The 22,428-nt window shown below is 48.0% G+C and overlaps 2 protein-coding genes across 7 annotated transcripts in view; both read left to right on the top strand.

Annotated features, from left to right (window-relative positions):
• Positions 1 to 9,914, top strand: LOC133348065 (ER lumen protein-retaining receptor 1). Its single transcript, XM_061560907.1, has 5 exons — positions 1 to 193; positions 1,572 to 1,672; positions 2,712 to 2,870; positions 5,463 to 5,715; positions 7,652 to 9,914. Exons 1-5 carry the CDS (start codon positions 103 to 105, stop codon positions 7,684 to 7,686), a joined length of 639 nt encoding a protein of 212 aa, XP_061416891.1. The 5' UTR covers positions 1 to 102; the 3' UTR covers positions 7,687 to 9,914.
• A 5,451-nt stretch (positions 9,915 to 15,365) lies between these two features.
• LOC133347982 (myosin-10-like) overlaps positions 15,366 to 22,428 on the top strand; it is a 77,060-nt gene continuing 69,997 nt past the window's right edge. For 4 of the 6 annotated variants that reach the window (XM_061560747.1, XM_061560744.1, XM_061560746.1 and 1 more), the window contains exons 1-3: positions 15,366 to 15,481; positions 18,740 to 18,891; positions 21,658 to 21,924. In XM_061560747.1, the coding sequence (XP_061416731.1) occupies positions 15,460 to 15,481; positions 18,740 to 18,891; positions 21,658 to 21,924 (441 nt within the window). In that variant the 5' untranslated portion in view covers positions 15,366 to 15,459. The remainder of the gene's footprint in view (positions 15,482 to 18,739; positions 18,892 to 21,657; positions 21,925 to 22,428) is intronic. The other 2 variants (XM_061560745.1, XM_061560742.1) reach the window with 1 other exon arrangement.

Below are 22,428 nucleotides of genomic sequence, written 5' to 3'. Positions count from 1 at the left end.
ATCGCGCGGGTGACGTCACCGGGGCCACGTCGGCGACCGCCATCTTGCGCGCGATATCGCGGGAGCCGGGAGATCGCTGAGGCGGCCGTGTCAAAGTGAGCCATGAACGTGTTCCGCCTGGCGGGAGACCTCTCCCACCTCCTCGCCATCATCATCCTCCTCCTCAAGATATGGAAGACGAGGTCGTGCGCAGGTGAGGGTCGCGCGCGGTGTGGCAAGCCCGGTTGTCCCGCGGGGGAGCGGCGGCCCACCGTAAACTGGGACTCGATAAACCACGGGGGCCTGGTTGGTAATAATTCGTCATTCTTCGCGATTGTTTTCGCCCCGCATCTCTTTGCCCGAGTCTCAAGATGCTCCCGCATCGCTGTGATGTGTTACTGAGCTACCGCCGCACGGCCGACTCTCGTTTCGTTTGTTAATAACGCTTCCTGTGGGCATTGGGAGCACGGGACAGGCGGGCGGGCGACCTCGTCAAAGGGGTTCGCTGCGGTGTCCGTCTCCTGGCCCAGCCCGTAACGCAGAGGGGGTGCGGACGACTCTGTTGGAACGCTGCTTAGATCCCACGAACTTGTGTTGCCTCTCAAACACCGCGTTGTCCGCCACGCCCGGCGTGAGAGGTTGTCCGGTGTTGTCCTCACGAGAGACGCTGTCATTCAAAAAATGTCTCCCATTTGCTAAATGTTTCAGCGCTCACCATTGTAATGGGGAGTGGGTTACGGTGAGTTAATCGTTCTGTGAGGTCTGGACTCGTCCGTGTGTTGGATGCCTCAATTGCTCTGCTGATGTGACATTCCTCGTGCGTATGACGGGGACCAGATTGTCCATTGGATGACAATTGTCGGACCATCACAGAGTGGTACTTGATACTGCGCGAAGTGACGGTGATGCTACCGGGATGTTTAACTCGCCTGCTCAGAGGCCGCGTTGTGGGCGACTTAAATGGGGCCGGTGTCGGTGAATGCGATAGTGAGTATATGCCTGGTACTCTAGTTAGTGTCTATAGCAATAGGGTCCTTTAGAGTCTTAATGACGCCAGGAGCCGCCCCTGCTAACACAGGCTCGGCACGTCCGTTGTATATATATCACTTATTTCGCACCGTGCGTTGCTAATCGAAGGCGCGGGGAAGGACAACAATAAACAGGAAATAAGAGTCCGACCTGAAATTAAAGGAGCAGTGGACTCAGGAAGTTTGGAGACAATTGTAAAAAAAAAATGCCTTTTCAAAACTATACGATAAAATATATAGCAGGCTAATATGTATGGCCATGACACTTTCAGAGGAGCAATTGGCCAGGTAGAGATACATTAAAGGAGCTGTAATGAATGAGTATCCTTTGTGTTATATGTATTCGTCTTTGAGTATTTGATACTAAGTGTTTGTTAATGTGGGAAAAAACTGTTCATTGGTCAATATAAAAATAGATTTGTACTTTAGTGTAACGTGCAGTCTATAGCTATATCAGTCATTCTAACTTTTTTCATTGTTTGTTTTACATCCCTCATCTATGGAGGCCGTGGGCTGTCGGTGTATCCTTATGCAAACATTTGAATGTGTGTGTGTTGTGCATAGGTATATCGGGCAAGAGCCAGATCCTATTTGCTCTGGTGTTCACAACCCGATACCTGGACCTGCTGACCAACTACATTTCCCTCTACAACACTACCATGAAGGTGGGTCCCCTCTCCACGTTGGCTCTTCCCACTGTGTCACCTCCCTCCCTGCCCCCCGGGTCTCGCTGTACCACAGGCCTCTGATGTCAATTGATTAACAAACAGATCTAGGCTAGTGCTGCCAAAAGACGCATTTTTTTAAATGAGAAACTTACAATAGTAGACAAATATTAGCAGTATAGAAATGATGCCACATTGCAGACATATCGCAAACTAAACGAGCAACCCATCGGTACTACTATTGAAATGGCACCGTTTGTCTCAACAGCATCTGTGCACACCCCAAGCGTATACCTGTAGTTCAGTTCCACGTCACATTTTTCACGGTGTTTGAGTACTTTCATGTTTTATTACTTTCTCTTGGCACATTTTATGTGGGTGAACTGGTACATTTTTTACGCTTAATGACATGCAACTTTAGTGTCTTGTGCAGGGGACATCTTACAGGGTTTTTTTCTTGTCAGACATTGCTTCTATTTTGTAGAAATATCATAAATGCTAGATCATAGCAAAAGACTGTCAACAAAGTAATATGATGAATGCTGGGGCTGAAGTGGTAGTGCAATGGCTAGCATGCCTCGCTATGAATCTGGATACCAGAGTTCGATTCCTGACCACAACCAACATCTGTGGTAAGTGATATCTGAACTAGTCCTAGATCCCGCTTCACCAACTAGTGCTAACCAGTGTGAAATGTCTCCGTGTCTTGTGATTTTTCTCTCTCAAATTTAGTTCTACCTGATGACGGTTGCTTGTGTTGCAATCGAAACGTCGTACTCTATTATTTAATTTATTTTCTTTCTATGTGACTTTACCAAAAGAACCAAAGAGTAATTTCTGCAGTCACGAAAGCTTCAAATCATATTTAATATTACCAGCACCGTGGAAACTTCACATTCTAGACTGCTTTGATAAAGATTCATGGACATATATTCGTGCCTCAATATTTTTACAGGCCAAGAGATAGGTAGGTAAATTCAACTAACACATTTTATTAAAGTAACACCAAAAATATTCACTTGCTGTGTGATGCGAGCAGGTCATTTACATAGGCTGCTCCTATGCGACGGTGTGGATGATCTACTCCAAGTTTAAGGCAACGTACGACAGCAACCACGATACATTCCGCGTGGAGTTCCTGGTGCTGCCCGTGGCACTGCTATCCCTGGTGGTCAACCATGACTACTCGGTAGTGGAGGTAATGGCACACAGACACCGCGTGCGTACGGTTCGCACGTCACCCGGCCAGGGCTCACAGTAGATCGCAAACGGGTGGCGGCTGGTTTCAACGGAACTGCTTTCACAACTCGGCTGGCGATGCACAGTCACACGGTGGCTGTTCGTGTTCACTTACAATGCAGTACGATTTTAATTTGTAAGCGCCGAAAGACGGTTGCATTTCAACATCTCAAAAAGCAATTCGTGGTTTATTGGATCATGGCGAAAGATGATGGCATTTTGTCGATGTTCGAGTCAAGTGAATATGATCAGACAAACAGGAGTGGAGAAGAGAATGGTAATAAGCATTGACTTGAAATGGAGAAGCACATGGCCAGAAAGAGGGAGCTTCAAGCTGCGGGCACAGCAGTGGAGTAAGAGCAACCAACCATTGAACACAGGTTGACTAGGAGTTTGCATTCTTAGACCTGAGTGTGCTCAAAGCCAGGTTTAACTAGAATCTGCTCTGGAGCATGTTCGTTCCCAGCCATGCACAGTATTTCAATGAACTGAACTGCTGCTCGTGCTTCTTTGAAAGCAACTGAGCAGCTCAAGTCTGAGTTGAGCCGTGGTAAGAGACCAACTCAGCAGCAGAGCTGTGACTTAAGAATTCGGCCCCGAGGCCTTAGTTGCTGGAGCAGGGTGATACATCAGTTTGTAAGTGGTGGGTGGCCCAGAACGTTGTCACCATCACTGAAGATTACCAAGCTTGTGAGTCTGCTCGCAAGACGGGAACATTGAAGTCAGTGGCACACGCCACTGCTGTCCTGAAACTATGAGCGTGTCTTTAGTTGTTCCCGTTACACTGTTTGACCTGTTCACATGATATGGTTAAGTGCAAAAGAGAATGTCTAAATTAACTTTTCAATCATTATCAGTCAGGTTTTAAAATTAATTATTCATCAAGAGCAATCACAGTCTAGTCACCTTTTAAGTGTTTTTTTAATCCACAATTAACTTATTCATGTGAGCAGTCATAACTTTATAAATGGAGTAAAGTTTTTATTTGTAATGTTTAAGCATGTGTAACTTGAGGAGCTTTACGTGTTTGGCATGTTTGTTTTACATGTATGAGTTTGCTCGTTTGCTTTGTAGTGTTTGCCTTGGCTTTAGGTTTTTGTGGTCGTTGTTAAATTGCCTGAAGCAAGGTTGAATTAAATAAGTGCGCTGTCTCGACAAACACACGTTCACATACCTCTTTCTACGACAATACCTGTCAATCAAGAAAAATTTGTTTAGACTCAAGGAAAATTTATTTTTTGCCTGTATTAACTGGTCAAATTCAGGAGATCACCATCGACAATACCACCGATGCCCACTGCACTTTGTCATGGCTTCCTTCTGCTAAATCCTGCAGCTGTTTCAAAGTGACACCAAACGACATTTGTCCACTCTTACATTCCCATCACCCCCATCTGTCCGATCCTCGGGCTCCCCCTTGACCACCGAGCTCTGGGTGCATCTGCAATGGCCTGGTGGACACGGTTAACTCCGATTTGATTTTCACTCTTCCTTCCTCACACTCTTAAACTAAACAATGTTTATATTTTCCCAGTTAAGGCCCACTGAGCTGTATGTAGCTCTTTTTCAGAAGCGACTTAGCCACAAACGATAGCTCAGTGAAGTGACTTGTCATCAAGTAGAAATGAATCACAGCCAAATACTCTTAAACGCATGACTTTGATTCTAAATGTGGAGGGAAAAAGCGGACTACTCGGAGAGAAATGCACGCGACCACGGGGCGATAACATACAAACTCCAAATATACAGGCGTCAGGGTCGGATCCTAACCCACGACCCCCTGCATAACAGGCGAGGTATGGGGAGAGACTTTTCTCCCACCAAAGGAAATGGAATTGCCACTGACCCCAAGGCAGCACAAATGAAGATGAGCATCGGCCCAATTCTTGTTTGGGCAAGGGGAAATATTTTAAATCTAGGAATGGTGAGAAACTCGAGGGATGGAAAGGCGCGTGCAGGCTGGAAACAATGATGCGTAATTATACACACACAAGAAGATTTCTTGACAGCAAAGGGCGAGCGTACCTTTTGCTGTCTAGCAATCACCTTTGGAAGAGACTGCGTTGTAACAATCGGCGTGCTATATATGTAGTCACCAGCAGAGGACAGCAGGGGTGACTTGGGGATGCCTTGAATTGACAATTCTTGTGTGGTTGTGCGGCAAGCTTTGTGGTTCCGTTGCTCATTTTGCTGTCAAGGGTAGAGTCTGCACACATGCTTATATCTATTCACTCTGAGGATTATAAGAAACCCTTTGTGTACCATGCACGAACTTTGTGTGTTGAATCTTACGTGTTAAAATGTACGTGTTAAATTGTTGAATCTTGTGTGCTAAAAAAATTGTCATCTAAACCCATTGTCTACCAAACTCTGTTTGCATAGCCATTGAGTGCTAAATACAACTTTTCTTAAAATACATTCTGTCCACCTCCCATTGTAAACCAAATACCTTGTGTACCACGTGTGGCGTTCACCAAGCTCTTGTCATATCACATCCCGCGTGTACCACGCTCAATTGTGTACCCTACTCATTGTGTACCGCTGCCCCCAGATCCTGTGGACCTTCTCCATATACTTGGAGTCGGTGGCCATCCTGCCGCAGCTCTTCATGGTGAGCAAGACGGGGGAGGCGGAGACCATCACCAGCCACTACCTTTTTGCGCTGGGCGTCTACCGCACCCTCTACCTCTTCAACTGGATCTGGCGCTACTTTGCCGAGGGCTTCTTCGACCTGATCGCCATCGTGGCCGGCCTGGTGCAGACCATCCTCTACTGCGACTTCTTTTACCTGTACATCACTAAAGGTACGGGGCGGGAGGCGCAACATGAACAATCGCCAGACTTGGAACGATTAGCAATTCATCAATCTTTATTTTACGTGCCAATATCACCCTTAATAAAATAGGCATTCGTGCACATGACCTCGGAACGGTACAGTAGGCCACAAGCAACAGGATATTAAAAAAGAAGCTTGTCACTCCCCAGTGGCTAACATTGATAATTTCACGCAAATAATGATGAAAAATGTATGATTGGTTTACCAACCTTCACCAACCCGCACTGACCAGAGTGGTGAAGTATGGTTAAACACCCCACATGACCAACACTGTTTAGTGAGGCTTTCAACCAGCAAAATGTATTTTTCATGGGTTGTATAAATCACCAGTTGCGTTTTTACTTTCTGGCATCCATATCTGTTCGATCGCTCCAAAAAGTAAACTATATATGACTAACATTTAAATGGCTTTTGGAATTGATAAAGGACTCTTTAATTGATTATCACAATGACACTACTCAGTCAACAACCCTCGTAACGATCCCCAGCAAATCATCTATCGAACTCAATTCTTTTGCTTGCCATACACGCATTAAATCTTGAATGTGAGAAAGCAGCTGCCTATGTGCAAGTTTGTCAGCTATTATTACATTGTGCGTGAAGCTGCAAGTGAGACAAGAAAAACCACAACACACAATACAAACAAGGTGATAAAAATGAGACGAGATATAGCCAGTAATTAAATAAAATGTTTTCTCTTGGAACCTGGCATCATTGCATGTCTCGTGGATGCCCTATGCTCAAGTGAACTTTGAGAGCCATGGGGGGGGTAGGGTTTTGAACATTCTCTCGCCCCCTTGGTGTCGCACCTTCCTTACTACCAATGGTGCAATAGGTCTCTTCAACGCTACAGTTAAGTTACATAATGGTCGTTGAAGCATTACAAAAGTACGAATTGCATATGGTATTAAAATGTAATGCGTAACAATACGCAACGTACCGCTTATCTACAGTTTTATCTTGGAATGAAAATATACATTTTGATAGAAGTTTGAATTTCAGAACTTTTCTCCATTTCGTGAACATTGCACTTAAAATGTACAGCGCTAGTTGCTGCATACTGCCTAAGTTTGCATAATAGTTGGTGTGTTTTTTATGAAAATTACCCAAAAGTAAAGTTTCAGTTTGGTTTTATATATGCTGTGCCGTGTAATGCAATATCAGAAAGATTTAAAAAAGGAAAATTTACGAAATTATCTGCTCAGTTCTATTTGACAATTCTTTTTTGACTTGTGCTAACCCATTGGTCATTTGAAAGGGATAATCTCCAAGCTTTCCGCATGGGTTATGTGTGTTGTACGTGTGTTCGTGCTTGCATGGGAAGTGATGGCATCGTGGTTCTTGCAATGCGCAGTGATATCGTCAACACAAGGTTCACTTCCTAACCATAGACATCATTGGTGCTTAATATTTTAACCGGTTCTGGGCTGTACCTACTTATAATCAGTCCGAAACATCCAAAGGGTCCAGTTGTCACGTTAAACACGTCACCCACTCTCGTGTGCCGTGCCGGCCATGATAAGCGTTCGTAAATCTATTCAACTATATTTTACCAGGTACGGCCCGCTGAATGATATAGCTCTTTTTCAGAAGCCACCTGGCCACAATTTGATATCCCAATGAAGTGGCTTATTGTGTGCAATTTTATAGTAGCCAAATACTCTTAAACTCATGTTTCAAAATGTGGAGGGAATAACTGGAGAACCCGGAGAAAAATCCACACGACCACGGGGGGAGAGAGAAAGAACATGCAAACTCCACATATACAGGCGTCAGGGTCAGGATTGAACCCAGGACCTGTATACCAGGCGAGGTAGTTGACATATCGCCACCGTGGTGCCACATCCGACGTGTACGTCTAAATGTGTGGTGGTGCTTTACCTTTGTGTTATTCTCGCCCGCAGTCCTGAAAGGCAAGAAGCTGAGCCTCCCGGCCTGAACAGGTGTCGCGAGAGCTGCACGGACGCCCGTGCCTACGAGCACCAGCGGACGAGGCCCCCACGCTGGGAGGATGCGGGGCCGGGCGGGGGGTGCGTGCCGCCGGGGATGAAGAGGAGGCGACCGCCACCTCCTTCCTCCCCGCATCTTTCTTTTCTGGGGCTTTTTGTTATGGTGTTGTATATTTTTTAAATATCAAAAGTACATTCTCCTAGCTGGTGAACTTTCCATTTGTTTTAAAGTTAAACCACCTAATTATTGTTGTCGTTGAGGCCGAAACGAGTTTGTAGACGTTTGCATTAGCCACGACCGGGGGAGGGGGGGGGGGTCCTTTGGGAAGGCATTTGTAATTTTCTTTATTAACTCACGACATGCAGTAAGTGTTCAACTCCTTGTGTAATGAGAAATTTCGAACTAACACGCGCACGCACACAACTAGAACAATGTGCTTTGTTTTATCGTCCGGTTGGGCGGTAGGTGGTTTACACAGCCACATGCTTTTCCCAGCTGTGATTGTCCCGGCTTGTGTCGCAGGGCTGGTCAAAATCCGCAAAAGGACACTCTCCACTGCAGTGACGGTCATTCTCATTGGCTGTGTGTGTGTAAGGGTTTTTTGTACTCTTAAATGTCAACAATTAGCGACCCACCCAACACAGCTATTAACCACCAAATACAATTTGTCAGGGTTGAATTTGTTACTCAAGGTGAGCAAAGCACGAGAAGAGGGGCACTTCTATTATTATCTCGTGGGTTGAGGGTTTTCCCAAGCTATGAGGTGGCAATGCACTGGCATGCTTGTCCAGTTTGGACCCAGCCTCTGCTCAATTACGCGATTCCGTGAGCGTGGACACTTGCAGGAATTTGCAGCTACTTTTGTCAGGGGTCAAAGTTGTTCAGCTAAAACTTTCAGGCTATTGCATTAACTTCTTGAGCACCGTGAACACAATTTTCTTACTGCACAGCTGCCAAGATCGGTCTTCACGCACGTTTTCTTTACGGCCGCGCTTTGGGGAAATCATCTGGCATGCGATGGCTGTGGCTGGAAGAGTGCACGCACATGCACAACACGTGGGTGTTCAGAGTCACGACATCGGCCTTTATTGTGGAGAGGCATTGCTTCTGGTGATAATGTGGCATTTTGAAACTTAATGACAAACGTAGTCCATTGGCCAGGTCAGATGTCGGGAGTTCGCGAAACATTAAGTGGTACCGATTTTTCTGTATGGACAATAAAAGTGATAAATGGGAGCATCTTATTTGAAAAGCTTATCTCACAATACACTCTTCTTGACCATATAAAGAAATTGGTGTTGTAGAAATTCCGAAGTCTTGTCACACTCAATGTGTTGATGAATAAGATAACTGATATTGGCCTCTGGACTGATGGTGTGTCCATTGTAAAGGATTTAGCACAGTTTTAATGTATTCTGCCAACACAAAGCACTCGATAATACGTGTGTGTAATCCATGGGTGCAGACCGGATAATTAACCAGTTGGTATCACCTGTGGTTGAAAAACTAGGTTTTTTAAATTTCTATAATCACAGCTTTTTTGGGTTGCCAACCATTGTTAAATTGGCCATATAAAATAACTTTCACTCCAAGTTTTGCCACTACACTTGGTACCGGTGCTGCTGCTCTTCCATGGAATACTATAAGAACTGGTCATTCCAATTTCATTTGTCGATTGAATAATGCTGTAATTTTTTAGGAATATCCCGGTGGTGCCTGCAGTTAGGCAATGTAATTTACTGGTCTGAACACTGTTATTTGTTTGCTAAACACACTGTGGTTCTTGCGCTGATTTTTTTGTTGCTCAAAGCATTTAACGTTATACTCCATTTTTCGTTCATGTACGTGCCTGGAAGCAGAGCTGTGTTTGGGCTGAACGTGATTGGGGAGGGGTGGCGTGGGGGGTGGGTGTGTGGTGGGGGGGACAAAGAAAACCCAGAATCAAATTGAAATAAATTTTGAGAACAGTTTTGAGTGTGTGCCTGTCACGCCAGATTGAGCGAGGCGTTGTGCCGATGGGACCTCTAGAAATTGAGTAAGGTTGAGAACAAAGCGTCGACGAGCTCTCGAAGAAGTAGCTGTGCTCGGTGGAGCTTTGCGATGAGGTGAAGTGATTCGCCAGGCTTGAACAGTTAGTGTGGCGTGTGGTGGTATGATTTTGGTCATAATTCCGGCATTTGTCCGAGATGAACGAATTAAAACAATCAAAATTTCTAACCTCTGTGTGTTGGGTGCGTGAGTGTTGTGGAATGTGGCCGCCTCTGGGTGGCAATATCTTGTTCTGTATTTGGAGCCCTGGGGAGAGGCTGGGTATACATTTGTTTTAAATCTCCAGGTAAGGCCCACTGAGCTGTAATAGCTCTTTTTCAGAAGCGACCTGGCCACGTTATAGCTCAAGTCACGTGGGGATGTATGGCAGCCAAGTACTCAACGCACGACCACGCGAAGAGAACATGCAAACCCTAAATATACAGTAGGCGTCAGGGTCGTGATCGAACCCACGACCACCTATTATATTCTTAGGTTTTTTCGGTAAAGTCACGTGGGTAAAAAATTAAAAATAAAATAAAAATCACGTTTCGGAGGCAACACAAACTATCAAGTACTTGATACAGCAATCGTGCTGTGACGGTTCCACCTGAAGACGCAAGCTTGTGTTGCCTCCGAAACGTGATTCTTATTTTACCTTTATTAATTTTAATTTTTTACCTACGTGGCTACCGAAAACACCTAAGAATATGAATCCTTGCAGTCACGAAAGCTTCAAATCTAGAACCACGACCACCTGTTTACGAGGCCAGATAATTATCATCTTGCCACCTTGGTGCCCTCAATGAGAGCTGCTACCTCGTTGCTGCGACAATCTCAGCATGAGAACGGTTTGAGTGGCTTGTCAGTATGAGGCTGTCGGGTACATTTAATATTCGCACCGAATGGTCCTTTGGGAGTTGAGCACAACAAAAACCTTTAAATATTCGTCAACACTGCCATAAATAATATATTTAGGTGACAATTTGGGCAATGACCCTTCGTGGAGAGAAGGGCTATGCCCGAACATCGCCTAACATGTATATTTTTTCGAGCAGTTATTCACACATGTTTGTTATTTGGGCACCACTGCCAAAGCAGTATCTACATTTTTTTGTATTGCTACCATTTGTTAGAAGAAGTACTAGGGGTAAGTTGCATAAAATGTGCGTGGTGGGTCGATGATGATGAATATTAGTCTGTGGACCATTAAAAACAGCAGTGCCAAAATCTTTATCAATTTTCATAGCAAACTTAATTAAATGGTGACCACTTTTGCTTTGCATATGCTCTGTAATCCATACACAAGGCAACATTTTAGTTTTACTTCATATTGGCGTCGTGTTTCGAGACACCGTATTGACTTATGAAAATTAGTCTTGGACATGACTTATGTTTGGTGGAGAATGGAGTCGCAGCAAAAGGAGGGATCGCGCCCAAGACTGTCCACTGTGGAGACGAACCGATGTCAACACCTCGTGTGCAGGAGTTGGAGGGATTAGATCTTGATGAAAGTTTTGCCACTTCAGGTAATAGAGACGAGTGAAATATCTGATGTTGATCATCATACTCGTAATGTGGGGGGGGGGGGGGGGGGTGTAACTGGGCTCGAGCACCACGCGACCCCGCGGGTTGCCTAATTGAACAGTTTATTTAGAATTGCCCCGTGAGCTGAGAAGCTCTTGAATCGGGTTTCATCAACAAAACAGAAACAACGTTTGCAAGAGGTCGCATACAAATTATAAATACAATAAATGCAGCAATGAAAAAAGACAATAAATGTTTTATGATTTAATTATAAATTAAATATGTAATAAACTTAACATTAAGATTAGAGAATAATTGAAAAATAGAGCATTTAGAGTGAGGAATAAGATAAAATATGGCAAAACGAGAAATAGAAACGCCTTTGGTAAAAGGTTTCCTGTGCAAACAAATTCGAAATAACACTAGTAATCGTAACAATAACCATGAAATTGCTACACATTTAAACAGAATAGGACTCATATACAGAATTATAATGGGGTCGCTAATTTGATGTCACGTGAAGTGGGAACGTGGTTATTGTCCTGCGCTCTGGACGCCCATTATCTAACGAAAGCCTAAGCCCTGGCCCTATCCCTGACCATAACTTTTTTTATTTTTTTATTTTTCTTTGGAGGAATCCAATGAGCTAAGAGGCGCTTTTCACAGATGTCCAGGAGGGGAAGCTCAGAAAGTATCAACAACAAACAATAGAATGCACACTGCAGGGCATCCGGAGTTGTGCTCCTGAAAAAAATACCGGTGTGAAAAACATTCCATGAAAATGTCATTCCTGAGTTTGACCTTGTTTAAAGAGTATGGGTGGGGGGGGGCATATAAAAACAGCGGGGGGCACAACGCAGTGTAAAAAAAAACACATTTAAACCAATGAGAAACGCTCAACATAATTAGAAACGGTACAATATTTACCGTTTGCCTATCGTGCATTCTAATCTAGCCCTCACCCGTCGTCTGTAAATATTGTTCCATCACTCGTTGATTTGACCAAGAGTTTCGTTGAGAGCCGGGCCCCCACTTCCCTCCAGCCCCCCAATGCTACTATGTTGTGGCCAGTTGCATGCGATTTGCGTGAAAAATTCCATTGGAGCACACAGATCTACGTTGCAAACGAAGGGAAATGTCACTCGAGATGTATACAACTGACCCTAAACTTTAGTATGAATGGAAAATAAAACCTCGTCCGAATGCGAGCCTTTTTACCACAAATAATCCCCACTAGGCAACCCTTTAGCCAACAGACTATATCACGGAGAATTAGCACAAGGCGCACGCTGCTCAACAGCCAGCAACAAACAGGACTATCGAAGTTGTAATACTGCAAATAAATAGTTCCTTGAATTGCGGAAAGTTGCACGAACTTGGGGGAAAAGGACGTTGGAATGGAATTCCAAAGTGGAACTACTATCAAAACTGTTCCAGGTTATTGTAATAAAGTTCAACGCAATACCGTTACTAGATCTCGGTACAGGACAAATTACTTCCTGCCACCCGAAACACAAAGGGACCGTCCATAAATGACGTCACGCGATTTTGGGCGATGTTTTACCCCCCCCCCCCCTCGTCACACGACGTCATAAAGTCAGACCTCCTTCAAATATGACGTCACAAAGCTCTGCCCCCCCCCAAAATAAAACATGCTTCAAATCCCTTTCAACTATTGTCATTATAGTGCGTATTTAATGTGGCACTACACTCTGACGTTGTAGGAGAAAACATTTATTAAAAAGTCTATTTAATTAAATAGAACGTGTTGTCTACATTTATTTAAAGTTGCGCATTTTGACGTGACGTCACATTTCTCACTGTTACAATTATCCGACCCCCCCCCCCTCGCTAGGTGCGTGACGTCATTTATGGACGGCCCCTAACCCAAAAAACCTGTATTATGGACTGCAGCATAATGTTGTTAATTCTGACGCGTAAGTAATTGCGTGACGTCACGCTATTATTCACCAGCATGGCGTCATCACCTCGGCACAACATTTGTAGACATTTGAGACTGACGTCATCCGCTATACCCGCTGCGGAATGACCCAGTTCCAGATTGGGCACTTGAGAATGACGCAATCTGCAGACAATCTTAATTACAATGACGCAATCAACCTGTCCTCTTCGGTATGACGTCACCGTACAGGTGCTTTGAGCGAGACATCACAACATTTTTTTCCCGCCGACGTAACCTTCTGGACGCCTCAGCCCGACGTCATCCCGTGTGGTTTGGGTATGACGTCATGTCACCGCCCTTTGCCTGCTTATAACGGTCGCGTTTTGTTTAGACATCGTACGCGCGACGCCAAAACAATTCAAGTGTCCGCGTGGTTTTTAAAGTGGAAGCCCCAGCATTGCCCAGCAATACATCACTGTCGTTTTCACTGCCCTACTCTATTGTGATATATTGGTTTACTATACCGAGTACTGTCGAGTACTGTACTGTATAATCATGTATAGGGACAGAGCAGCCCGTCTCGGTGACGTCACAGAGGGTAGAGGGATTGAGGCTCCTCCCACAAGTCCCCTTCCTCCCCTATTATTCACGTCACCCCAATTAACTATGCCAGACACCCAAACAACCAGTGGCGCTCCTGTGCCATTGAGGGCCCAAAGCAAAACATTTGTTGAGGGTGCCAGCCCATCCCCACCCCCATTATAATTTGTGAACTCCAAGCGAAGATGACGGAAGAGGCGTTCGGCAAGAGATAGAGATGTAGTGAGGCCAGATGTAATAGAGTAAGAGATAGAGTCAGACGAGAGAAGAGAGATGCAGACAATATTGGAATGAGAGAGATACTGTATTCATAGGCGTAATTATCGTGTTGTTTGTTCTGGTTTCAATTCGAGATAATTATTGATTCACCCATATTTTCCATGAATCCAGGGCCCCTTGCGTTGATTGAGGCCCTAAACGTTAGTTTTATTATGCTTAGAGCCACCCCTGCCAATGAACCCCTCCGAGATCCCCTAATTAAACATCCACTTCCCGGAAACTAAACTCCCCAATAGCCTCTCTTCACTTGCACCCCCCCCCCACTCCAAGGCCAATCCCCCATGACCGCTATAACTGCTGGATATCCCCATCACCTCAAGTCACCCTGACATGCATTCCTACTTGGGGGAGGGGGGCGGTGAGGAGGAGGGAAGGGTCCAGAAAACAAGGGGGGTTGGGGGGCGGGGGCCCGAGACGAGGGCGGGGCCCTCTGTAAGACAGGTGCGGGAGGGGCGGGGTTTATTAGGGGGCGAGAGCGTGGTGCGAGGAGGTGGGGGGGGGAGAGATTTGTAGGGGGTGGGCTCTATTAAAGGGGGCGGTGCGCGAGACGGGGGGCGGGGCCTATAAAGTGGGTGTGCAAGACGGTAGGCGGGGGAGGGGGTGCGCGAGACGAGGGGCGGGTTTATGAGGGGGGGGGGGGCTAGGGGGGTGGCTGGGGGGGGGGGGTGCTAATTGAGGGGCGGGTTTATGGGGGAGGCGGGTTTATGGGGGAGGCGGGGGGGTGCGCGAGATGAGTAACGGGTCTATGGGCGAGGGGGTGCGAGAGACGAGGGGCGGGTTTATGGGTTGGGGGGAGGGGTCTATGGGAGGAGGGGGGCGTGGGGAGGGGGGCGTGGGGAGGGTGCGCGAGACGAGGGGCGGGCCCATGGGGGGGGGAGGTCTATGGTAGGGGGGGGGGCGTGGGGAGGGTGCGCGAGACGAGGGGCGGGCCCATGGGGGGGGGGGGGGGAGGTCTATGGGAGAGGGAGGGGTGCGCGAGACGAGGAGCGGGCCCATGGGGGGGAGGGGAGGGGTCTATGGTAGGGGGGGGGCGTGGGGAGGGTGCGCGAGACGAGGGGCGGGCCCATGGGGGGGGGGGGAGGGGTCTATGGGAGGGGGGGGCGTGGGGAGGGTGCGCGAGACGAGGGGCGGGCCCATGGGGGGGGGGGGTCTGTGGTAGGGGGAGGGGCGTGGGGAGGGTGCGCGAGACGAGGGGCGGGCCCATGGGGGGGGGGGTCTATGGTAGGGGGAGGGGCGTGGGGAGGGTGCGCGAGACGAGGGGCGGGCCCATGGGGGGGGGGGGGTCTGTGGTAGGGGGAGGGGCGTGGGGAGGGTGCGCGAGACGAGGGGCGGGGCACGCGGCGGGCCTGAGCGCGCTCATTCCGTCGCTGCTGCTGCTGCTGCAGGGCGCGCGCCGCTCTGCGCTGCTGCTGCCGCTGCTCTCGCATGAGCTCGCGGGGACCCCGAGGTGAGAGGCAAAGCCGGGGGGGGGGGGGGGGGTCCGGGTCGGGGGTTTACGGTCAGGGGTCCCGGTTGGCGTTTTGGTTCGAGCAGCTTGTGTGGGTTGTGTCCGGCTCAGAGTCCGGCTCCGCGAGGTGTGAGCCGCGTCCCTTCGGGCGGGAGAGCTCAACATGGCGCGGCCGGGTACCCGTTATTCGGGCCCGGACAGTTGTGGCTGTGGTTGTTTGCTGTGGTTGTGTTTCATTCGTGGTGGTGGTGTGTGCTTGCTGAAATGGTTGAGCTGTGGTGGGGCCGTAGCGTGGTTGTGGGTTTGGCTGTGGCAACGCTGTGGCTTTGGCTGTTGATGTGGTTGGGTTGCGGTTATGTGTTGTCAGTGGCGGGGTGTGGCCGCTGTTGTGGTTGAGCCGTGGTTGTGCTGTGGTTGTCATTGTGGTTGAGTGGTGGACAGGTTGTGATTGTGGTTGAGAAATGGCTGAGGTTGTGGTTGAGGTTGTGGAAGGGTTGCGGTTGGGTCGAGGATCGGTGGTGGTTTGGTTCTGGTAGGGCCGGAGTTGCATTTGGACTGTGGTTGTGATGTGGCGGTGGGTGCGGTTGGGTTTTCGTTGCTAGGTTCTAAATGTGGTTAGGTTCTAAATGTGGTTAGGTTCTAAATGTGGTTAGGTTCTAAATGTAGTTAGGTTGCAAATGTGGTTGAGTGTGTGGTTGTTGAGAGTGTTTGGGTTTTGATGGTGGCCGGCTTTTTGGTTGCTATGACCATTAAGTTATATTACCGATACGTTCTCCGTGGTTATCGTTGAGTTGATAATGTGCCTATGATGGTTACAATTGCCATTGTGGCTGTCACTGTGATTGTCGTCACGATTATGCCTGTGGCTGCCGATTTTAAATGACGGTGGGTTGTGTCCAGTGATTGTGGTAATTGGTGGGGGTGCCGTGTTTTAATATGTTATTGCTTTTTTCGCCGCGTGGTTCGTGGTCTTTGTTTTGTCACGAACTGGGCCTGGCTTTGGAGTCGGGTTCAGGGTGTTCTGGCCAGTTTGGAAGAGGCTCATCAGGGCAGTATCGTCCAAAACCATCTTGCCTTCCTCCCTCCCTTCCCCATCCCCTACTTCCCTCCTCGTCCTCCTGCTGCCTCTCATCCTCTCTTTGTGACCCCTTCTTCATCCACCCATCTACCCCCAACCCTCCAATTCCCATGCCATGACTTATTAATTATTTAATCCCAGGTCTCCCTTAACAGAGAGATTCCTATTGTCAAGGGGCTCTTGGGTTACAGCCCTTTGTTAGTCCATTGCTGGACGAAGGCCTCGCAATATCTTGCCGGTCCGTAGAGATTGTTTGACCATACTTCACCACGCTGGTCAATGCGCGTTGGTTGGAGGCCAGGACCGATTTAGGTACAGTGTCACTTGCCACAATGGTAATCAAACTCGTGTCTTTGGAGTTTTTCGTGCAGTGCGTTTAACCCACAGCGCCACCAGCCAGTCTGCTTTGAAAGGGCTCATATCTGGTTATTAAAACGTTCACTTTCTACCAAACTGATTGTGGCCTCATTGTTCCCGCCAGTCGGAATCTCTCCCCATCTCCCCCCTGTTAGCCTACTGTCCCTCTCCCGCTTGCCCCCCCCCCTGTTCCCTTCCCATGCCCCTCCACCCCTTGCCAAGGGCAGCCGCTGCCCCTCCTGCTGCCCCTCCTGCTGCTGCAACTGCTGTCGACTGCCCCAGCAGCACCCAGACGTGTGCCGCAAAAGAGAAACCCCTGGAGGCTTCGCGCGCCGAAAAATTGTGCCATCGTCATAATGGGGGCCGCGCAGGCCACGGGTGTATTTTGTGCGGACGAATATAGACGGTCCGCACGGTGGCTACTCTGTTACCCCCCCCCCCCCCCCCCTTGGCTAAAATTAAACCCGTATTCGCAGCATGAGTCACGTAACGTAACAAATGTTCCTTTAAAAGCAGCGAAGCCGCCGCCTGTTCTTGGATTCCCAATTGGAGCCGGTGCTGCGGAGCCTCCGCTCGTTTGTCACCAAGGTGTACGGTAGCGCTTGACAGGTTCCGCAGTGATGGGGGGGGGGGTCCCAGCTCTCTTGCTGTCTGACTCGGTAAATGCGTCTTCATGAGCTTGAATAATCCACGACGTGATTGTGGCGACCGTTAAGACCTTAACCGCACAGCAGGGAGGTTATTTTATGAGTTGCCACTGAGGCCAAAAATAAAGGGTTTATGGTGTACGGTATTGGCACGAAATTTATTAACCACATCATCTCGATATCCGCATTAGGAGGAGCCTGCTGGTGGTGATGGCTTTGCTGGTGCTGCTGGTGATGGTGGTGGTGTCGTGAATGCTTATAATGGTGTGTCTGGCGATCGATGTGTGATATTTGGCTGGTGGTGCTGATCGGATGTCTGGAGAAATAGTCATGCATGGGGATATATGTGGTTATTTAGCGCTGCGAGGTGGTGTACGTGGGCCTGGTGAAAATCCATTAATCTGGTAGTGGTGTCTGGTATTCATTGTGTGCCTGGTGATCAAGGCATGCATGGTACCATAATGGTGTGTCTATTGTTTAGAGGTCCTGTGCGGTGGAGTGTATGGTACTTGGTGTGCTTTATAGTGGTGTGTGTGGTGATGGAGGTGTGTGTGTGGCGACGGAGATGTGTGTGGGGTGCAATGGAAAAGGTGTGTAACGCCTCCACGGTGTGACGTGCGCGCTTACGGAGGTGTGCGTGGCGATGGAGCGGTGGTGCATGGTGTGTAATGGAAGAGGTTTGCTCTGTAGCGACTGGGCCTCTTGGCGTGCGGCGCGCAGAGTGACGGCAGCTGTGCCACCCCTGCATCTGCGGGCCAACTCGGAGGGCCTAATCCGAGCTTACTGTGCTCACAGGGCCGGCAGGGCTATTGTCGCCTTTTGTAGGTGTGTGATTGGATTGCTGTGTACAGTCACAGCATTGCCTAATGGCGATACAAAAATGAGTTGTTTCTGCATTTCGATGTCGTAATCCAAGCCGTGGTCAATTATGTCACGGCCGTGGCAGTTGAGCGATGATATTTTCGTTCGGCATCGAGCGCCAAGATTCTGGGGCGCGTTGCGTCCCCGTGTCACGCTTTATATTTACACGCAAAAGTCATCGGCCGTGAACTGTTCGTTAGTGTAGCAATCTTAGCCGGACCGCTTTTGGCTCCCGCCAATGGAAAGCATTCATGTGACCATGTCGCCTAAAATCGCACGCATGATGTTTTTGCGCGTGGCCCTCCGTCCCCACAGCAAAGGCCACAGGGAGCATCATCATGTCCGCCCAGCAGGCCCCCACAGGGAGCGTCATGGCGCACCGGAGCAGCATCAGCGCCAGCTTTTCGGAGGACCCAGACAAGTATCTGTATGTGGACAAGGGCGTCGTCTACAACATGGCTACACAGGTACGCTGGAAGCCACGCGGCGTCTATCCCTGCATGCCCGCTCCTTCGAGCCGTGATGACGTCGTGGGACTTGGCTGTGCCTGGCCGTTGCTCGCTGTGCGGTCACTGAGAATCGCCGCCGATGTGTGACCACGGCTTCCCCCCTCACGACCACCCACCACCACCAGCAGAGCTGAGAAGAAAATGTAGAGGCCACAAGTGCAAGAGCGGCGTGCAAAGAAACGGAATAAAGTTGACTTTAGTGCACGTCATTAACGCTGTGCTGAATTATACCTTAACATCAGTATAATATCAATAAATATCGAACAATCGAAATGCAATCCTGCGTCAGTGAATGACGTTGCATTGGTACATAGACTAAAACTAAGATTTACACCATTGGTACCTCATTTGCCTATAAAAAATATGTGAGACTAGGCTCTAAGGAAAGCTGTTTCAGGTGTGGACCAATCAACTTCAAGGACAGTGCATACATTATCAGAGTTATGTTTTTTGTTTGCATTATGACTGCAGGTATTGTGGTCTATGCAAACATGACTCCTCGTAAAAAAAAGTGTCAGTTTTGTTGCCAGATAAAAGGGTAAAAAAACTATTATAAAACTAAGATGCTAATGTTTTGCGAACCCCCATTCCAGAAGAGGCAGTGACAGGGTCGAATGTCGAACCCTGATAACGATGTTGATGTTTTCTTTTTATTTCGTGGATATGAATGGTGTTTCTGCACTTGAACGCAGCACAGATACATTACCACACCAATGCTGGTTCGAGATAAGACTTCGCATTTTAAATCCAGAGAAGTAAGTTGATTTATCGGGGATGCAATGTCATTCCCCGTAATTGGAATATCAAAATATCATTACATTTTACTACGCAGCAAAGCATAGATAAAACCAAACTATGTTGGAACAGTTTGTGCTTCACTGAATATTGCTGATGGTGTCATTTCACGATCATCATCATCACAATTCGCTTGATAATGTAAAACTAAGAATGGTGATAATATTCGGCCATGTGGTGCAGACAATCGGAAGGTCACGAGTTGAATCTTGAGGCCTCCCTGGTGTCAATGAAATGAATACCACTTTGTTGAAAAGACACCATTCGGCTGTCCAGAGCAAAATTGTGATTATATAGATGATTTGGCAGCTGCTATAAATTTCCACGTGATAAGCCACTTGGTTGAGCTATCAATTGTTGCCAGGTCGCTTCTGAAAAATAAGCTAATAGCTCCATGGGCTTTACCTGGTAAAATAAAAAAAAAATCGTGATTAATTTTCCTATACTTTGCACTCCTCTCGTGTTTTTGTAATGTTTGTTGTTGTAACTTTCTGACCCGCCTCTACTGGACATCTGTGAAAAAGCACTTTATAGCTCTTCGGATTCCTCCAGTATAAATATTATGATCCTGGATTGTGGAATTTCGATCTCTGGCTCAGATGTGCGTGCCACCAAAAGCCTGTGTGAGCAGGAAGACTTTTGTTGATTCTTTATATTAACTTTGTGGGTGCACTGTAATAATCACACGTGACATTCATGTAACGTTGCATCGATTCGTCTATTTAAAAAGGAAAATTTTACGCAGCTTATGGGCATTCGGGAGTGCATTTACAAGTCAATTATCTACACGTTTTGGAAATAGTTTATTTACCTTGCATGTAGGGTAGGCTAAGATAGCGAACAAAACTGTCAAACAAAACGTAAAAAAACCCACAGAAACAATATAAACAAGACGGTGAGAGCGACCACCAGTCTCGCAACCAAGGGGAATACCCTAAGATCATGTGGTGGTATTCTACGAGGACAGATCTTGGAGGTCGCTTATCTTCTGTACTTTTATTATGTTGTTCGTTGTGTGCGGCTGCATTTTATTTTGCGTGCGGTTGCAATTAATTTTACTTAGTCGGTGTTAGCTACTGAGGGTACTGACAGGGTTTGGTTTTTTATTCTTGTTGTTGCATGCCCGCTGTACCATTCCAATTCTGTCGTAATGTGCACTGACCGCCTACTTTATTGAGGGGGATATTGGCTCGTAGAATATCACGATGAGATGCGGTGATGGTGGCATTACGATGAGATGCAGTGATGGTGACATCACGATGAGATGCGCTGTGGTGGCTGCACGATGAGATGCGCTGTGGCGGCTACACGATGAGATGCAGTGATGGTGACATCGCGATGAGATGCGCTGTGGCGGCTACACGATGAGATGCAGTGATGGTGACATCGCGATGAGATGCGCTGTGGTGGAATTACGATGAGATGCAGTGATGGTGACATCGCGATGAGATGCGCTGTGGTGGCATTACAATGAGATGCAGTGATGGTGACATCACGATGAGATGCGCTGTGGTGGCATTACGATGAGATGCAGTGATGGTGACATCACGATGAGATGCGCTGTGGTGGCTACACGATGAGATGCGGTGATGGTGACATCACGATGAGATGCGCTGTGGTGGCATCAGGATGAGATGCAGTGATGGTGACATCACGATGAGATGCGCGGTGGCGGCTACACGATGAGATGCAGTGATGGTGACATCGCGATGACATGCGGCAGTAGTGGCATCACGATGAGATGCAGTGATGGTGGCATCACGATGATGGCATTTTTGATCTTGATCCTTGGGTTAACAAATGCCTGTGGGGGCTCGTGGTGGCGGTGGGGTAGGGTGCTATGTTGAGAGTCATGCCGCTACGGTGCGGACGGGGCCGGCGTGGCCGGCCGGTAAGTTGACGATTGCGGCGCATTGTGTGCCCGGGCAGCAGGCGGACTGGACCGCCAAGCGTCTGGTGTGGGTGCCGTCGGAACGCCACGGCTTCGAGTCGGCCAGCGTGCAGGAGGAGCGCGGTGACGACGTCGTGGTGGAGCTGGCGGAGAACGGCAAGAAGGCGGTGGTGAACAAGGATGACATTCAGAAGATGAACCCGCCCAAGTTCTGCAAGGTGGAGGACATGGCAGAGCTCACATGCCTCAATGAGGCATCCGTGCTGCACAACCTCAAGGACCGATACTACTCGGGACTCATCTACGTGAGTTCACACCCGTGCACGCGTACGTGAGTGTGTGTGTGGCCTGGCACAAGCACCGTGGTGACGTCACCGTCACTTAGTGGCGAATGGCGGTTATTGGTGTGTGTGAGCGAGCACCATTTGTGTGTATACAGGCAGGCAGTGTAGTGGTTCATGCACTCCACTGCTACGAACCCGGCGACTCAAATTAAATTTCTGCTCATGACTGATAAAAATGGCAAATGTTTGAACCGGTCTTGTGGTTCCTCTCGATTGACTCAGCCTTAAATGAGTACCTGGAGCGGTGTGTAAACATTAGTACTGAGGAGACAAAGGCCGGGTGTGGTGTTAGTCACCCAGCGTCTCGTGTGCAATGGTGGCCTTCGTAGGTGCTTGCTAACAGCACTCTCCCCAATAGTCTGTTAAGGCTATATGGGGGATCTTTATCTTTGTATAGGTGTGCATGCTTGGGTGAGAGTGGGCGACCGTATCCGATGTTTTTGTGCGTACCTCCGCCCAATCGTC

The sequence above is a fragment of the Lethenteron reissneri genome, chromosome 26, assembly GCF_015708825.2.
Source record: "Lethenteron reissneri isolate LAM-NWPU_2019-01 chromosome 26, ASM1570882v1, whole genome shotgun sequence".
In the NCBI taxonomy this organism is placed as follows: domain Eukaryota; kingdom Metazoa; phylum Chordata; class Hyperoartia; order Petromyzontiformes; family Petromyzontidae; genus Lethenteron; species Lethenteron reissneri.
The sequence above is the reverse complement of the archived record's forward strand: the minus strand, read 5'-3'. Positions and strand labels throughout refer to the sequence as shown.